The 19483-nt window shown below is 50.1% G+C and overlaps 1 protein-coding gene across 1 annotated transcript in view; it reads right to left on the reverse strand.

Annotated features, from left to right (window-relative positions):
• MYO18B (myosin XVIIIB) overlaps nucleotides 1–19483 on the reverse strand; it is a 250379-nt gene that overhangs the window by 171727 nt on the left and 59169 nt on the right. Inside the window, exons 13-18 of the mRNA XM_082698791.1 lie at nucleotides 17398–17571; nucleotides 14170–14260; nucleotides 12105–12297; nucleotides 8210–8290; nucleotides 6046–6193; nucleotides 333–492 (exon numbers count right to left, since the gene is read on the reverse strand). Of these exons, the coding sequence (XP_082554917.1) occupies nucleotides 333–492; nucleotides 6046–6193; nucleotides 8210–8290; nucleotides 12105–12297; nucleotides 14170–14260; nucleotides 17398–17571 (847 nt within the window). The remainder of the gene's footprint in view (nucleotides 1–332; nucleotides 493–6045; nucleotides 6194–8209; nucleotides 8291–12104; nucleotides 12298–14169; nucleotides 14261–17397; nucleotides 17572–19483) is intronic.

Consider the following 19483-nt stretch of genomic DNA (forward strand, 5'->3'; position numbering starts at 1 on the left):
GCTGCCAGCATTTTCTGAGCAGGCCATCAGGGAAGGCGGTGTGCGTTTTTGTTTTTTTTTAACACTACAAAACATTATTGCTTCTGTTTTATGACCCCCCCTAGTTCTAGGATGTCCATAAAATCGTTCCAGTCACATCATCTCCCAGCTACTTAATGAAAGGCAAGCAGCCAAAGGAAGAAGTCTTGGCTTTCTGGCCTTTGTCCTGTACCAGCCCATGGTCCATCGGATCTTGGGGACGGGGTTGCTGGACGGACCCTCTGTCATTGAGTTATTGGGACAGCATGGCCCAAGTGGGGAGGCCGGTCCCAATCCCCGCCAACCAGGCTCACCTTTTGGACTGCTGCAGCACCTGTGGGGCGTCCAGGGCTGAGAGGTTGGGCTTAGCTCTGTGGAGCCAGCCTGCGAGGTCATAGCGGACAGGGTCCTGGCCCAGCTGGTGGAAGATCTCGAACTGGAGGGGCTGCTCACAGGACCGAAAGGCAGAGGTCCCTGAAGGCAGACATAGCATGTGAGTGGTGGGGTGCAGGGTGTGGGGGACACTCTGCGATCGCTTGTCATCACTAAAAACACATTTTTTTCCACTTAAATATGTTTCCAGAGAGCCAAAGCTCACAGTTCTGGGCACCCACCCCTCTCCTCTGTACGCATGTCTGTGCGTTCTTTCCAACACTGACTCGATTCCTCCTTGCTTTCTTAAACACAGGATACCTCTTTCCCACATGCAATCAGTGCGCACAATCATCATGATCTTTTGCCATACCCGCATACTGCCTGGGTTGTTGCTTACATAATATTTGTTTGAATCAACACACATTTATAAACAGGTAAGTCCCTTTATAAAGAAGCATTGCATGGCAGGTTGGGTGTGCACGCTGTATTTTCTGATAGTCATGGAAATAAAAACATAATCATTACGCATTTTGAAAATATGGGTGTGCCACCGAAAACTGTCTTGAATGGTACCAACCAAATAAACGCACAGCACACTCTTGGGAGATGCTGACACACGCTTGACTGCAAGGGACAGGGTGGGAGGAAGGGGTTTGGAGGAGCGAGAGCGGGCCTGTGTTCAAATCCTCCCACTACGACTTACTGTTCTGTGGCAGGGGTAAGTCCCTAAATCTCTGACCCTCAGTCTTTTCCTCTGTAAACTGTGAATTATACATACCTCCCTGGATGGCACAAAGCTTAAAGGAGATAATGTGCGTGAAATATGTTGGCATAGTGCCTGGGCCTTGGTTGTCACTCAGTAAGCCCTAGTGGGTGTCACAACCTTTTCTTACATTCAACCTTGTGACAGTGTCTGGGGCCACAAAGCCTTCGTGTCCGTATTCCTAACACCAGCATGGTGCCTGGTACATGAATGGAGTCCCCGAAGTACTTGTGGAAGAAAGGGAGGGAGCGAGGGAGGGGGGGAAGGAGGGGAGAGGGCAGAAAAGGGGGTAGGAGGAGGGAGGGAAGGAGGGGGGAGAGAGAAAGGGGGGGAGATAAGAAACAAGGGAGGGAGGGAAAGTAAGAAAGGGGAAGAAGAGAAGGAGGAAGGGAGGAAAGAAGGGAGGGAGGGAGGGAAGGAGGGTGGGGATGGAGGGAAGGAAGGGAGGAGCGAAGAGAGGAACCCTAGTAACTAATCAATCACTCTGATCGCAGAGATGCTCTCGGGTGGAGTAATGGTCCCAGACCAATTACTCTCAGGTGCGGTAGTACTGTTTCGGTTCCTGTCTGTCTTCTGCATTTCTATGAGTTCCCATCTTCCTAGTGTCAAAGCCTCAGCGCATTCTAGGGTCCTGAGTCCTTCCCTCCCATGCAATTTGCCACCTCTCTGCTGCAGGGAGCAAGGAAACGAGAAAGCCACATTGCTCAGAATTCCATACGCAGCAAACGCCATCTGGGAGTCTGAGGGCTTCTGATGCATGAGTGATGTGGGTGCTGTAGGGTGTGTGGTCTCTTGGAAGTCCACTGTGGTCAAGACCCAGGGCTGACCGAAGTTATCTGAAAGGGACACTTCTGGTGAAGTGACATATCCTTTCATCTAACACTTCCGCGAGGCCTTCGGAGCCTACGGTCCCCGCCTTCAAGGGGCCACCTTCCAACAAAAGCAAGAGAACAAAGCGGCCGCCTCACTCTGGTGCGTCCATCCACACTGCCTGTAGGAAGTCCGTGTTATCTGTTTGCATGGCCGCCTCCCTGTGTGGACTGGAAGTGGCTTGAGGGCAGCAACTGTGTTCACGCATCTTTACATCTCGCAGCAAGCACAGAGTTGGGCTTTGAGTGAGGATCCCAAGAGCATTTGGAGAGGGGGCACCAAAGGCAAGAGAGAAGAAAGGACATCCATGTGGGCTAAGGCCCAGCCAGCCTCTGCTGGACACATGGCCACGCATGAGGTCACGGGATCCCACTCTGGTCTCTGCAGTGAGCATCGCTGGGCTGGTTTTCTAGAAGGCGACTCTTGAGGTTCAGAGATGAGCCCGCTTGGCTGAAGTGGCACAGCACACAGGGACACAGTGTGCCAGGATGAGGACACAGGTCTGCTGGTCCGAAGCCCATGTTCATCCCCAGTGCTGGCCTGACACACAGAGGCATCCCATGTCCCAGGAACAGCCTCAGGAGACCACTCCCAGGCTCCCAGGAGCTCTGCTCAGCCCTCTCACCCTCCTCTTTCTTCAGGAGGTGGTTTCCACCAGTTTTGTTCATCCAAGCATTTCATAGGCTTCATTTGACCTCAGGAGTCCCATGGAAACAGATTGAAGACAGAGTCTGACCCACTACACCCCTCTCAAGACTCTGTACCATCACCTCTTCCAAGAGCCTGACAACCCCAGACAGGGCTAGGGGCTTCTGGGGCCCCCGGCACCCCCAGCAACCACCCTCTACATCTGCTTTATAGATGCCTGTCGCCTGACTATCCACTGCGCCTGGGCCCCATGGGAGCTGCCCGCCAGCCCAGCAAAGACACTCAGCGGAGACGTAACAGCAAAGCACTGGGTTCTCCAGAAAGCCCCCCGTGTTCTGCCTGACTGAACATTCCCATTAACTCAGAGCTAATCAGAAAGCCCCACAGACAAAACATTTTTTTTTTTAACCGAAATATCTGATTTAATGGGTCTATCTCTGTTGGGCCAGGACAAAGGACATTGAAGTCTCCCTCCTAGGAATGGACATCATCAGACCACCCTGCTCAAGGTGTCTGGAATTGCAGGTCGGACCTCACAGGAGGAGAAGAGGGGCCACAGGTGTCTCTCCCCAGATCCCCTCCAGCCCCAATCACTCCCCCCGTGGCCTTCTACTTATGAGCCTCCTCTGGGTCACCTGCCCAAAAGTCAGGATCCAGAAAACATTCTGTTGAAGAAACCCATCTCATTTGCTTCTGGATCATGGGGTTTTGCCATATTCATCTATTCTGCATCAAAGATGTACTGGAGCCTTCTCCAGGCCAGGGCCATTGTGGGGCAAAGGGGAGAGGAGTGGCCAGGCCCCTGCCCTCATGAGCTGACATTCCTGTGAGGACAGGCGCATTCCATCTGGAGGGCTACAGGGGAGATCAGAAACGCAGGAGAAGAGAGAAGGGGGTGCGGGCTGGAGAGGTCATTATTTTTCACAAGGTGCCATCCGTCCTCACATAAGTCCCCTGAGGCAGGTGTCACCATTATTAGCATTTTACAAACAGGGGAGGTGCCTTCCCGGAAGTCACATTCTGAACTCCTGGAGGCCAGAACTACCCTGTGGATTTGAGGTGGGATACTCAGCCCAGAACATACATACACACATATGTACACATACGCATACATACGCATATATGTACACATGCATGCATACATATATATCATATTTGACCTGAGAGTGGATTTTTTCTTCTGTTGCTTTTTTGCAGAAATTAAAAAACATTTGAATGGACCCCTAAAAGCGCTGTGCCTGGCAAAGTCAGCCCTGAGCCTGGCAAAGTCAGCCCTGGGCCAAATCCTCTAGGATGAACTTGGGTACCGGTGCTCTGAGCCTGTGCCAGGGAGAACGGCCAGAGCCCTCGGATGCTGCCGCTGTTTCTGCTCAGAAAATTGGGTCCTGATGCGAGTGCAGGAAGGCTCCATGGACGTCCCGGACTGAGGTCTCGGCAAGTCCCTTTGCGGTACAGGTTTTTGCCATTACCTGCCCAGTGGACCATGGCAAAGAGAGCCGTCACGCGTCTTCTGCCAAATATTCTCCCAATTTCCCGGACACTACTCCAGGTGGATGTTCACCCCAAATATTCCATCGAAACGGTACTCATCTCGGTTGTCAGTGACCTCCATGCGACCAAATCATTGGCCACTTCTCAGCCACGCCTCACCCTCCCTCTGCCTATGGCTTCCTTCCTAACCCAACCCTCTGTATTTGTGCACAGCCGAACACCAAAGAATTACCCCGGCTACCCCTCCTCCGTAGCTTTTCCTGGTCACTGGCCTCATCCCTGGGCCTTGACATTGAAATGTCCCGGAGCTGACCCCTGGGCCCTTGTCTCTGCCAACCTAGATTCCCTGCATGATCTCAACCAGAACTGTGGTCCTCAACCTTTTTACGGATTTCTTCATTTTATCCTCTTTCTCCTCTGCTAGAATGTCCACCCCAGGGAGGCAGAGATATCTGTCTTGTTCAGGATGGATCTCCTGGCCCAGGACAGTGGCTGCCCCGTGTGAGGGGCTCTGGAAACACTGCTGAATGAGTCACATGGTTGGGGGGGTGGAAGATCTCAGAGCCCATCTGCCTTCCAGATTGCTTTGTATCTGCCTGCTGACTCCATCTGGGGGGGATCTCAGACCTCTCTACAAGCATCTCTCCAGAGTTCAGGGTCCTCACTCTGGGGGCTAAGAATACCAGCCACCAGACCGGTGACCGGATTCAGTGAAAGAGCATACATGAAGCTCTGAGCCCAGAGCCAAGTGTGGAGAATGGACAGCTTTCCTCCAACCCCTTAAGTGACGGGGAAAACAGTCTTCATCGCCATTGACAGCCCTGTGATCATCGATCGACACTCACAACACTCCACGGCCAATAACAAAGCTGATAATCTCTCCCCCAATCTCTGTCACAGAAATTCTGGTGAAAGAGAGGCAGGGGTGACCCCCCTCTAACATCTTCATGTAAGCACTCCCCCGGGGCTAGTCAAGGTTTGCTTAGAGTTGCCCTCGGTGATGCATGGATAGCCAGACTTGATCTTGGAGCTGAATGAAGCCAAAGTCCAAAGTCAGAGTCCATACCTCTGACCTCATGGTTCCATCCGAATGTCTCCATCTCTCCTCTTGATGCTCCCTCTCCAGTTCAGCCCATGGCCAGTTGCCCTGGGTTCATACCCTCAGAGTCTGCCCAGCTCCTCTCTCACCTCCCAGACTGCCTTCCATACTGCCGCCTGCAGGAACTTTCAGAACATGAATCTGACCTTACTTCCTGCAGCATAGAGTCCTTCATGGCTTCTCAGAGCTCTAGGGTTGAAACTAATGTTTTTTTCGTGTGACCCACAAGCGGGGCCTCCAGTGGTCTGAGCCCAGGAAACATCTCTGACTTTGCTGTCCTGCACTGTGTCTCCTCTTCTTTGGTACATTTGTCTGCACGCCTCTCCCCCAGACCTCCTGGCTCCTGCAGGAATTTGGTCTGCCTGGCGCGCCATCAAGCACCAGGGTCTGTCATCTTGGGGTCAAACCCGGACTCCTCTGTTAGCTTGTCCATGCTCTCCCCACATCCTCCCCCGGCTGGCTCGCCACTGTGTAGCACAGTGCCCGGCACACAGTAGCCAGTCAACACATTTGCTGACTACACTGATCACTGATCGATGATCGATGATTGATTGATTGGTAAATAATTGATTATTAATTAATTGGCTGATAAATTTCATTCACTGATAAATGAAATGCACACACAGGCATATGCACAGACATCTGTGCACTCAGAACAACCCCCCCCCACTATCCCCCGCATACAGACCTTGTCAGAGCTTTCTCTGCAGCAGACAAGGACAGATTCCAACTTCCAAGCTGGACACCCTTCTCCCTAAGTCCTTCAGCCTGACTCCCTTACCTTCGGCCCCAGCACCTTTCTTCTCAAAGGCCGCACAGAGACGCTCCAGCACCACACTGTCACTGGAGCCTTCCACCCGGACCTCCTCGTCCAAGAGCCAGAAAAGGCCTCTGGCACCCTCAGCACCTCCAACGACCGGTAAGCGGACCTGGTGAAAAATCCAGGATCAATGGGGAGCCCTGATTCCCGATGGAGGCCAGAGTCCTGGGCTTCTCTTCCCACCTCTGGGAGTCAGGACCTCTGAGACCCGTAGCATCACGACCCAGACACGTCAGCCCAGAACCGTGCTCCCAACGCACCCCCCCCCCCCAGATTCCCAGTGAGGAAACCTCAAAACTGTTACAACCCCTCAGTTTCAGGAGATCTGAACCGGCCTCTGTCCTCATTTCCTGTGTGACCTTGGGGAACTTACTGCCCCACTCAGAGCCTCATTTCTTTTTATGTAAAATGGAGACTGACAATACCTTCCTCGGAGAGCTATAGCGGGGAATTAACAAGGGAAAGCACTCTGTAAATTACACATTCTACGTACACAAAAGCGGCTCTGTATTTGTGCACAGCCGAACACCAAAGGATTAATTCCATCCACATCACTTCTGAGACGTCTGCATTTTTTTTTTTTTAACTAAAATCTTAAGGGGAAGGGGAGCACCGAAAGAATGTTCTAGAGGAGAAGGTGAACTTGGTTCAGTAGCACAGAATTCAAAATCTAGCCATGAGCTTCAGAAGCCATCTAGGTAACTCTGAAGTTTTGTTCCTGGGAACCAGAGAGGCCTAGAAAAGTAAAGAAGCTCATTTGAGGGCCCCCAGCAAGTTGGCGTCACCCAAAACAGCACCAAGTGGTTATGGAGGAAATATGCGTGAGACACGATGCGACCAGCTATCCCTTGGTGACTGGGATGCAGCAGCTTCCCAGGATATGAGAGAATTTCAGTGCTAGAGACAGCAAAGTCCCTTAGCAAGCTAGGACAGTTGGGCACCCTGACTGGGAAATACTGCCCCCCACCAAGAGGCCCAGAGAGGACACATCCTAGGTCACATGGAGAGGCACAGGGGCAGAACGGGGACCAGATCCCAGATATCCTGAGCCTTCACCTTGCCTTTCTTTATGGGGTTGAAATTCACAACCTGTCTGTCCTCAGAAGGTTACTGTTCCCAGCCACTGTCCAAGTATCCAGGGGACCCCAAGGTCCCTCCTTCCTCACATTGCCCGGGTTGTCCCTTCTGGCCTGCCTCTTCCAAGTCAGGAAGCAAGACAGGGAGGGGGAGCCAGTCCAGAGGGTGCCTACAGGAAGCATAAACAGACAGTGACCAGACAGGGCTCATGGACAAGGCAGATTTGCAGGGACAGGTGCAGGTCACTAGGAGCCAAGAGAGGGCTTGGAAGAGAAGGTCAGGGGCAGCCAACAGGAGACAAAGAAGGAGAAAAGTGGCAGCCTGGGCTATCACGTGGCAGGAGAAACATGTGACCTCTGGGCCAAGCACCTGGAAGGGTGCTCTGTGCTCCAGATCTCCTAAACCTTCACAACCATCCCAGGTCATGCTTTCATTCCCACTTTAGAGACAGGAAAAAATTGAGAACCAGAGAGGCAAAGGGATGCATTCAGGATCACTGACATTGGACCTGAACTTGGCAAGTCAGAGAAATGGTTCAGGGCCATTCTGAGAGATGGCAGAGCAGAGATGCAGGTCTGGGGTCGGCCCAGAGGGTTCTTGGGATGGGGAAAGTAAAGACGGGTATGCCCCTACACTCAAACCCATAAATGCGTGGGCCCCTCATCATTCCCCCATTCTCCATCCCCCATAGACCCTATTCTCCCAGTCTCTGCAGACAGAACATCTGCAGCTGAACATCTGGACTTCCCAGGCAAGTGGCCACTGGGCACCAGCCCCACGCCCCCTCAGTGCACCATGAGCTGCCAGGCACGTGCCAGCTGAGCCCAGCTCAGACACCAGGCAGAGAGGTGGTTCTAACCTGAGGGGGTCTGGAGAGGTGTTGCCCGGGCCACATCCTCAGGCCAGCTTCAGGGTTTCTCCCAATCCCCAGGTGATTCTAGGGGCAGACAGCACCGACAACTTGCAGCTTAAGGACTCAAGTCATCTGGGATTTCAATTCAAAGCCTCACGGCATCTGAGAGCCTGAGTTTGCTGGACCCCGCCTTACCTGGGAAGGGTTCTGGTCCACCACAGCCACTGTGGTCCCCGGGGACGCCTCCGGAAGGTCAAAGGGCACAAGAATACCTTCCTGGAAAGTCACAGAAGTTCCGTGTTAGTTCCTTCCGTGAGCTGAAGAGGGTGGAAAACTTCCGGAGGAGAAAAGAGAAGTAAAGACTTTCACCTCCCCTAACCTTTATAATTATTATCTTTATTATTATTATTACCATCATCATTTTAAAAATATTCTTTTAAGTAAGCTCTACCTCCATCATGAGTCTTGACCCTGGAGTCACATGCTCCACTGAACAATGGCAGTAAAACATCGACGACATAAAATCTACTTTTTACTGCGTGATATAGTTAGTGGCATTAAGTTTACTCACATGTTGTGCACCTGTCACCACGTCCCCACCTCCAGCACTTCTCCATCTTGCAAAACCGAAATGCTGTCCCCATTAACCACTAATTTCTGTTCCCCCTCCTCCCCCTCCAGCCCCTGGCTACCACCGTTCCACTTTCTGTCTCTATGAAGTTGACTGCACTTAAGTGTCTCGTGTGAGCGGAGTCCCATAGGACTTGTCCTTTTGTGACTGGCTTATTGCACTCCCTACAATGTCCTCAAGGCTCATCCATGTTGCATAATAGATAAGAATTTCCTTCCTCTTTATGGCTGAACAGTAGCCCATTGCGTGGACAGATCAAACTTGTTTACACACACGTCCCCTCCCCGCCCCAATGTGGACACTCGGGTCACTTCTACTCTTTGGCTATTGGTAAAGCTGCCATGAGGCTAGGTGTATGGATTATCTCTTCAAGACCTGGTCATCAACTCTCTGGGGGTAGATACCCAGAGGCAGATTTGCTGGATCATAGGGTAATTCTATTTTTTTTTTTTTTCAGATGAACAGCATACTTTTTTTTCACAGTGGCTGCACAGTTTCGTATTCCCACCAGCCAGGCACACAAGGTCCAATTTCTCCACATCCTTCCCAATGTTTGCTGCTTTCTGGTTTGGTTTGGTTTGGTTTTTTATCATTACCATTCTACCAGCTATGAAGGGCTATCTTGACGTTTTAATGTACATTTCCCTAAATTTCAGGCGATTATTGCCCATTTGTCTATCTTTTGAAGAAAAAAATTTATTCAGATCTTTTGCCTTTTTTGCAATCAGGCTGTTTGTTAGTTTGTTTGTTTTAAAGATGTTACTTATTTATTTGACAGACAAAGATCACAAGTAGGCAGAGAGGCAGGCAGAGGGGGGAGGGTAGGAGCAGGCTCCCTGCTGAGCAGAGGGCCCGATGGACCCTGATACCATGACCTGAGTCAAAGGCAGAGGCTTAACCCACTGAGCCACCAGGCGCCCCTAGTTTGCTTGTTTTATCTTCGCCCCTTAGCCTTTGCATGAGAAGAGAGGTTACAGACCAACATTCCAATAAATTCCTGACATCGCTCATTCTGCTGGCCCATCAGCAATCGCGGTGAGAGCTTTATCAGGAGCTAATCATTCAGTCCAAACTTTGCTTTTATTTGCGGAGTTACTAATGAGCATGGGGGCTGATAACTGGGTGCTGGAGGAAGTGAGCACACACTCTGGTCAATGACAGTCGCCATTTAGAAGTCAGCATGCAGATGTCAGTCATGGCATCGTTTCCAAGAGCGTAATGGTAGAAATCACCCAGAGGCGTAAAGGAGGGCTGAGACAGCATTGGACGTAACCAGCGAAATGTGCGATTACTAAAAGTTGCCAATGGAACGAGAACACGGCAATAGCCCGCTACTGTGAGGAAAAGAGACAACAACAAACCCGTGTGTAGGGATGTATCAGAAATCTGCAGAGAAGACGATAAATGGAACAATTAAGTGGTATAAAGTAAGACAGCAGGAACAGGGCTTTCCTGTGGGTGTTGGGGTTAAAGGAGGTTATGTTTGCTGCTTACGGATATTTCTATGTATTTCCCAGTTTTTAATAAAGAACATGTATCTCCTTGATCACCAGAAATAAGCAAAACACAAGCACCTGGGTGGCTCTGTTGGTTAAGTGTCTGAGTCTTGGTTTCAGCTCAGGTCATGATCTCAGGGTCCTAAGATCGAGCCCCACGTCATGCTCTGTGCTGGGTTTGGAGCCTGCTTAAGAGTCTCTCTCTCAGGGCGCCTGGGTGGCTCAGTGGATTAAAGCCTCTGCCTTCTGCCCAGGTCGAGGTCCCAGAATCCTGGGATCGAGCCCCGCATCGGGCTCTCTGCTCAGCAGGGAGCCTGCTTCCCCCCCACCTTTCTCTCTCTCTGCCTGCCTCTCTGCCTACTTGTGATCTCTGTCTGTCAAATAAATAAAAGAAAATCTTAAAAAAAAAAAAAAAAGTCTCTCTCTCTCTCTCTCCCTCTGGCCCCTCTCACCTCTCTTTGTCTCTAAAAACCACAACAACCCCCCCCCCAAATATCCTCTCCCCTTCTATTTATCTCAATTTCTCCCATCAAGAAGTGAAACCTACTTTCAGTGCTCAGCCCTGGACATGCCATGACCCACTGAACACAGAAGGGACATTGTCAGTTCCAAGACTAGGACTCAAGGGACCCCGCACATCCCTGCTCGTCCCTTGGAGCCCTGCCCAGCGCTGTGAGAACAGCTTGGGCTAGTCTGCTAGAGGATAGGACAGTCCTGGTGCACAGATGAGTCATCCCAGCCAAAGCCTGCTCAGATCCACTCATAGCCAGCTGACCCCCAGACACAGCAGAGAGCTGGCCAGCACCATCAGAACCACCTACCACCCTACATCTGCCCAGAGATGCAAGAACTCACTCAGGCAAGACCAGAGAACCACCCAGGAAACCCGAAGTAAGCAATAACAAATGATAATATCTAAAGCCACTATGTTTTGGGGTACTTCATTATCTAGCACTATTGTGGTAATTGATAGATAATACAGGAATATTGCTATTCCTATTTTACATGGGATGGAACCAAGGATCAGAGACAGTGAGTGACTTTCCTGAGGCCACACAGCCAATAAGTGGTACAGTTAAGGTCAGACCCCAGGACTCACCATTGGCATCACTTGTTTGAGTTTCATCCATGTTGATGTTTCTTGCTGTGTAAGCTCCAACCAAAAAAATTTTTAAATGACTATAATTTCAATACCCATTACCCTCTTGATAAGCAAGATGGCCATTCCCAACCTCTTGCTATTAGCACTTGCTGGAGTCAGAGGTGCCCCCTTCGGAAAGGGGGGGGGCAGGATGAGGCCGTCCTGGGTGCCGGCAGAGTTCCACTTTTCCCCCGGTTGGGGGCGGAGTGTGTGCGTGAGTATGTTCATTTGGATAAATTTATTCGGCTGTATACTACTGGGGTGTGCATTTTCTGGGCAAATGTAACATTCCCATTTAAACTTTTTCAAACAGGAAGAGAAGGTTGGCAGAAACGTGTCTGCATGTGTTTTCTGGTTCACGTTCCTAGTGTCCCGAGGGTAGATCCAAGGAAGGAAGTGCATCTAAGGCATTGTTAAGTGTTGCCACTCTAGGATCCAAAGGCTGGACAAACCCTCCCTCCCAGAATTTTCACCCACACCCAGAGCACAAACGGTTTTCCATGGGGAAGCTGTGAGCCACAAGGTGTGGTGGGGGGGGGGGGGGCGGTGCATGCAGCTTGGGCAAAGTAGACAAGGAAGAACAGGCCACCCCAATGTGGGGACAGCTTGGGGAACAAGGCTTGGGGAGCCCCAAGTTCCCTGGTGTCCATGGACTGTAGGGAGCCGTGTGTGGAGACAGGGGAATAGCAGAGGCCCGCAGAGCTGGGGGCCAAACAGTTCACTGTGGGGGGGGCAAATGCGATGAAGCCAAGGGTGACTGAAGGACCAGACTGTTCCCTGCACCCTGGCCGGCCGCACACCCTCCATGGAGCCCAGTCCTACCTGCCGGTAGCGCTCCAGCGTGGACACGAAGGTCTGCTGGTAGAAGAGCAGCTGCAGGCGCTCGTGAGCGTAATTGCGGCAAAGCTCCTCGAAGGTGGCCGCCCGGTCCTTGCACTGGTGCCGTGGGTTCTGGAAGCCCGGAGAGTCCACCACCATGATAGAGGCCATGGAGAGGTGGTGGGAAGAGAAGGACCTGGGGAGAGAGAGGCAAGGCCTCAAGACCACGTGGAATCATAGAGCCCAGCCGGCCCACGGCTCCCACTCCCCCATTGCAGATATGGTGAAACTGAGGCAGCACGCTGGGTGGGTATGGGGAATCCAGCAGATCTGGCACCAGAATGAGGCTCACCGCTTATGGGCTGTGTGACCTGGGGCAAATTACTTAACCTCTCTGAGCTAAGGTTTTCCCAACTGTTAAATGATGGTTCTTCCAAGCCCTCACTGCCTTGGATCAATCTGATGAATCTGTCGGGGTGGACGGAGGAGGGATTATTGGCATCAACATGCAGGAGTTGAAAGCTGTTGGAGACAGTCACACAAGGGCTCCAACCTTCCCTCTGTGACAGAGCGGCTATGTACCTTGGGAGAGCTGCCCAACCTCTCTGGGCCTCAGCCAAGAAAAAGTCAATCATGGCCACAACCCAGAAGGATGCTGGGAAGGCTGGAGGTGATGAGACAGGCTCTGAGGGCCAGGTTGGCGGTGGGGTTCATGCTCAGTAAAGGTGGCCTGTTATTATTATTAATCATGATGATCATCACGATTGGCCCTAGGCTCTGCAGGGCACTTAGCTCTTCTGCACAACCTGCCAAGGTTTCCTCCTATACTGCAAGGCCAAGATCAGCTGCCACGCATGCATGCATGAAGACTGTCAATTAATGCGCAGAAAGCCAGACATCTACAAGGTGCTCGTAGGTGGTGGGGGACTGGGTTCTGTATCAGCGAGAGGCGGTTTAAAGAATGCGAAGCAGCAGCCACCCTCCAGAGGCTGAGGTAGCTTCTTCTTCCAGCAGTGCAATTCCCAACCCCAGGACACCTTCCACTAAGCATGTGCAAACCTCTTGGTTTCTAGATGCTATGTCTGTGGCCTCGGATGGCAATTGCTCTAGCAGCGGGAGAGCAAGCAGATTCCGTGTCCCAGAATTACCAGAGAACCCCAGCTGCCCTACACCAGACCTTGGACCTGCTAGCAGGATATGGAAAGCCTAAGGATGCCTCCTGCCTTTGGGCAGGAGGGTGGGAAGCCCTCATGGTGTTAGACACCTGACTCCTGGCTACTGCAGCCTGGTAGACACATTTCAGAGACACGTCCTGGCCCACTCCAAAAAAATAAAATAAAATACAAAAACAAACAAACAAAAAACCCACTGGCACCCCACCCTTAGCAGGAAATTTTTTTTTTAAAGATTTTATTTATTTATTTGACAGACAGAGATCACAAGTAGGCAGAGAGGCAAGCAGGGTGAGAGGGGAAGCAGGCTTCCTGCTGAGCAGAGAGCCCGATGCGGGGCTCAGTCCCAGGACCCTGTGATCACGACCTGAGCTGAAGGCAGTGGCTCAACCGACTGAGCCACCCAGGCGCCCCGAGAAAATTTTAAAAAGAAATGGATAAGAGCGGCACGGTGGGTTATTCAGAGAAACATGGAGTCCAGCGCTCTGGCTGCCTTCCAGCCCCACCTCTCTTCACCTCCATTAGCTCAGCTGTATAATGGGCTGGCATGCAGAGTCAATGACACAAGACTGGGGAAACCATGAGCTCCAGCTGTTGTCCTTACTTAGCAGGAAGCCCCCAGACTGTCAGATTTTATTGTTGGTAGTTTATGATCACTATTAGAAAGAACTGTTTACATGCATTATCCCTTTTAATCCTCACCATGGCCCTAAGGTACAGAGCTCTTTTACAGGTGCAGAAGGGGAGGTCAGGGCGCTGAACATTTGCCTTTGGGTGGCCAAGGGAGTATTTAAACCCAGTTCCCCAGTTCAAAACCTCACTCTTCTCCAGCCCCTCCAAAACTCTACTGGGCTAAAGTGCCTAGGACCTGGGCTCATTTGTGTATCTGCTGTTACCTGTTGATGAGTGAGACCACAGCCGCAAAGAGCTCTTGGTACAGGCCTGAGGCCATTCCCTCCACACACTCCACGCCTGTCATCTTGAGCCCTGGAGAGGGAGAGAGGGAAGGGTGGGTATCCATGGTCAGGACCTTTCCTGGGGCCAAGGGCAACACTTTCTAGACATCACTGCTGGCCTTAGAGAAACCTCCTCCTTCACATACATCCCTCCACTGATGAAATTATGTACCCACACTCTTAGAACCAAGTTCAAGTGCCTTATCAGGACTGATGGGGTTCTGTGTCACCTGGACCTCCTTCTTCTCCAGTGAGCACTCCTGCTCATCCCTCAGGGAACAGCCCAATGTCACCACTTCAGGGAAGCCTGCCTTGATTACCACCCCATTAATCCAATTCCCAGTCCTACCTTGCACCTTTCTCTTTAATTAGTTTGTGACTGAGGTATGACCAACCTACCAAAAGTCATACCTACCTATTTATAGGTATTTATACATCATATAAATCGTATAATACATAGGTATCTATACCTATTTATAGGTATTTATACATCGTGATGAGCTTGAAGATGTCAACTCTAAGAGTTTCCTCCCTCTTTCTTTCTGCCTATGTGTGTGATAAGAGCACTTCACATAAGATCTACCCTCTAAAAAGACTCAACAGTGGACAATACAGCATGGCAACCAGTGGCTCTATGCTGCCCAGTGGACCTATTCGTTGGCTGGTCATCTTAGTCATCTACTTTTTCATCTGTGTTCTAGCGTTCATTCATCCTGCACAAATGAAACTATGTACCCGTCAATCATTCTCTCCCACTTGGCCCTCCCCTGAGTCCCGGGCAACCACCACTCTATTCTCTACCTCTCTGAGTGTGATTATTTTAGATCCCACATAGAAATGAGGACATGAAATAGATGATCCAGTCATAAAAAAGAAAATCCAACCATTCCCTACAACGTGGATGAACCCAGAGGATGTTAGGCTATGTGTCACAGGCCAGACCCAGGACACTGTCACCTTGTTTTTACAGCACTCTGAGTTCAGTATATTTTTACTTGTGTGGTTAGTTGTTAATAATGCCGCATGCCCACCCTGCCCCATGCCAGGCTGGGAGCGCCCTGAAGATGGGGATCATCTCTGAGTGTGTTGGCTCCCAGACCCCAGTGCCTGACACATAGTAGGCACTCAAATAATGTTTGGTGCTTCCCCCTTTCTGGAGGGAAGTTTGGCAGTTCTGTGTCAGAAGCTATCAAATACTCATATGCTTGGACTTCATAATTTCACGCTCGGGCTTTTATCCTAATGAAATATTCAGAGAAACAAAGATTTCTGGGTACATATGTTCTCCCAATTGTTGATTAAATTGGATGAAAATCACCTTTTTTGAAACAACCTGAATATCCAACAATAGCAAATGGGTTAGACAATTTGTAGTCCATACAAAGGAGTGCTTAAAGCCAGGCATGGACGAATATGGAATGAGAGGGAAAAGAGCCTACCTGTCACGTTAGGAAGAATGAAAACGCTTCGCAAACAATTAATATAGTCATGGTCTCGATTTTGTTTAAACACAAAGGTGGCCTGTTAAAATTAGCCAGCCCTGATGAGGGTGCGTGGAACAAAGTAGAACGAGAATGTGGGAGGGGTGGGTCACATCGAAAATCCTGACCCTTAGGTGTTGCTTCCATTCACAGCATCGGAAACACGATTTTCACATCTGCACCATGGCTGGAGACAACAGTCCTGCTTGTACATTCCAGGCAGCCTGCTGCAGCCCCACAGCACTTCCCTCCCTTCTGTTAGCTCCACCCCCCCAACCTGGGCCGTTGCTAGGCAACCCACAGCCTCTCAGCATCTCTCCTAAGCCTGCTGGTCCCCTGTCTGCTTCACACCTACCCTTGATAACTTAGCCCGAGAGGTAATTAGTGTTAATGTCTGAATGCGTGTGCACGTATGCTCATGTGTCTGCGCACATCTGTGTGTTTCTTACGGTGTGTGTGTGTGTGTGTGTGTGGTGTGTGTGTCTGCGCATGTACATACATGCCTATGAGGTGTGTGTCCATGGGCATGTTGTGTATGTGTGCTATGTGTGTGCTTGTGGGGTGTGTGTGTGTGTCTCAGAGAGGAGGAGAAACCAAAAGTGGACTACAGCTCATACCTGGACCTAGAAGCAAACAAAAGGCTTCCAAGTGACATTAGCCACCAAGCTGAGACCCCTAGAGTAGAGCAGCTCTGAGGGACTAAGGGGCCTCTAAGAGATGAGTCCCAAAATCACAGTTCAAAACAGTGCAACCCACTAATTAATGCCAGACTCCGAGGTCTCTGGGACAACCACTCTTAGTTCTCAGAGACTCCTGGGGCCCCAAGGGGGTCCCTCTGCCCTCACCTCCTGCAGCCAAAGCTTCTGATGGGTGATGGCTACAGATTTGGGACCCAGCAAATCACACTCCTGCAGGTGCCATGCAAGGCCATTCTGCTTTCTCCCACATCAGTTCAAAGCACCCCCATTCCTCCAGCCACCAAGGCTAAAATCCTAGAAGCTGTCCTGATCCCTCTTTTCCCACCTCCTCCCTCAGGCCCATGCTATCCTCTCTATGTGTGAAGCAGACTTTGACTGTGTCCCACCCAACCCAGCTCCACTACCATGTCCTTGTGCAAGCACCAGCATCTCACCAGGCGATTTTGTAGGTTCCCATGTGGCCTCCCTTCTCCAAATCATTCCCCAGGCTTCCCCCTGCCTGAGCTACTCAAGGAACAAGTCAAATCATGGCATTCCCTGCCTGTGTCTCTGCATGGTCTCTCTTGGGTCTGAGCATAAAAACCACAGTTTGCAGAGTCCTCACTGAGCATAAAAACCATAGTTTGCATAGTCCCCCCCATCACCTCTCATCTACTGGCCTCATCTACCAGCCTCCCAGGCCCTCTAGCCATCCTGACTTTATTTCTGTGCCTTAAACTGGAAGGCCAGTCTTCCCCCGACAAGGTAGGGGCTCAACAGATGTAACAGCCAATGGAAAAGTGTTGGGCCCCTTGGCACTGCTCACCACAGGCCACCCTCCCAGGTTTCAGCAGAACCTTCAGAACCCTGGACAGCACAAATTGGCCATAAGAACCCTGCATACAGGAACCAAGTCCACTTCTGCCCACAGGGGCTTCCTCTGCACCTAGAAGGTCCCCATATAACAGCTCCTGATGAGTAAGTGAAGGCATGTTGGAGCAGCACAGCACCTGAGCTAGTCTCCTCTTCCTCAAGGCCCCGTCGGCTTGGCCCAGATGTCACTTGCTCGATGATCTGTCGCAAGTGGTGCTTGAAGGTGGCGGTGTTCAGTTCTTCATACTCACAGCCCAGGGCCTCAGCTGCATGGTTTGCCCACTCAAACCGCATGAACTGCTTCCGGCCCACTGTGGGAGGAACACAGCACAAATATGGTGGTAAAGTCCTGGGTATGGAGTGGGTGGGCTTCCAAGAGGACCTCAGGGGTCTTACCACCTCCCACCCTCTAGGCTACCCACCCTCAGCAGGGAGCCTCAACACCTGGCCTGGGCCGGGGTCACGTTTCCTGAGAGACATGCTTATCCTACTTCTTCGCAATTTGCATTGTTTACTTTTTCAAAGCAATTAAAATGATCATGAGGACCCTCTAAAGGTGGAATTAGAGAATTGTTAGTGAAAATGTCATCTGTCCACTCCTGTGTCCACCTACATGTCCATCTACCCACCCACTACCCTCTGCTGCCACCTACCTATACTACTGACACAGCCACACATCCCACCATCTCACCACCCACCCATTTACTCAAAACACACACTTGTTGAGCTCCTCTGTGTAACAGGAACTGTGTTAGCCACTGGAAAATCAATGATGAGCAAGACAGACAAGGTGACTGTCCTCCTGGAGTTTACAATCTATTGAGGGAATAAGACAATAAACAAGTAAACAGATAGATGAATAAGATAAATTCAGGTGATAATATTATAAAGTTTTTCCCCTTAAGGAGAAAATAAAACCAAGAGATGAGGTCAAGAGAAGCTGAGAGCTCCGTGGTTGTCAGAGAGGGCTCTGTCTAAGGATGGGATATCTGAACTGGGTTATGAATGGTGCGAAGGAGCTGGCTACTTAAAGAACCAGGGAAGAACTTTAGGGGTCAAAAAGTGATATTGTGCAAAGGCCCCGAGGCAGAAACAAGCACAGTGTATCCAAGAAAGACCAAGAAGTCCAGGTGGTTGGAATGTAAGGGGGAGATGAGGAGGAATCAAATGAGATTGAAGAAGCAATGGGGAACCACTTTATGAACTATTACAAGGCCATTTAAGATTAACAACAGAGATTGTACAACCCGAACAATGCTTACAGACAAACACTAAATAAAAATCAAATTAGAAAACTGTACTAGAGAATGATGTCAACTCTGTAAACCACTCTAAATTATAAAATAAAATAGTAAGGGAAGCCAGGGTGTCTCAGTCAGTTGAACATCCAACTCCTGATTTCAGCTCAGGTCACGATCTCAGAGTCAAGTCCCACATCAGGCTCCATACTGAGTATGGAGGCTGCTTATGATTCTCTCTCTCTCCCTCTGCCACCCCACCTTGCTCTCTCTTCTTTTTCTCTTAAATAAAAAAGTAAGTAAATAAAATTGTAAAAAGGAAATATTTCCATATATTAACAGTCATAGCTGGCTAAAGGGATTTTGCATTTTCTAAATTTTCTACCAGAGTTGTGTCTTCATTTTGTAATCCAAATTTAAAAAATTAATGGCTGATTAAAACAAATAACAGTGCCATCGTTAAAGAATTTCCTCCCATTGTTTATCTCTCCATAAATGTATTTCCTCCTTTGAAATAAAAATCAGAACTTCCAACAGATTTTTCAATCCATCAGAAAGAGATTACATGGGCCAAGTTCTTCGAGATGACCTCTTGAAGAATCAGCCTGGTTTAAGGCAAAACTGGACATCTGGACAAGGAATTTGTGTGGGACTCACTACCCAAGGAAAAGGAGCTTTGGCCCCAGGTCACTGAGGGACCACAAACAGCCATGCTTATTGACAACCGCCTCAGTGCCAGCTACTCAGCTCTGATCATCACAAGAGACAATTCCCATTTTACAGATGATAATACTGAGTCTCAGGAAGTAACATGGCTAATAAAAAGTCCTGCCACTTGCAAAAATGATGAAAGAGGTGATGATGGTGGTGAAGAAAGCAGTCACCATTCATTGACCCCATTTATTCAACATGTCATCTTTGTGCAGCTCAGGGCTTCTGGTGTCAGAAAGTCTGCATCAGAGTCCCAAGTGCAACCTGTGAAAAA

Source organism: Mustela nivalis (genome assembly GCF_964662115.1).
Source record: "Mustela nivalis genome assembly, chromosome: 14".
In the NCBI taxonomy this organism is placed as follows: Eukaryota; Metazoa; Chordata; class Mammalia; order Carnivora; family Mustelidae; genus Mustela; species Mustela nivalis.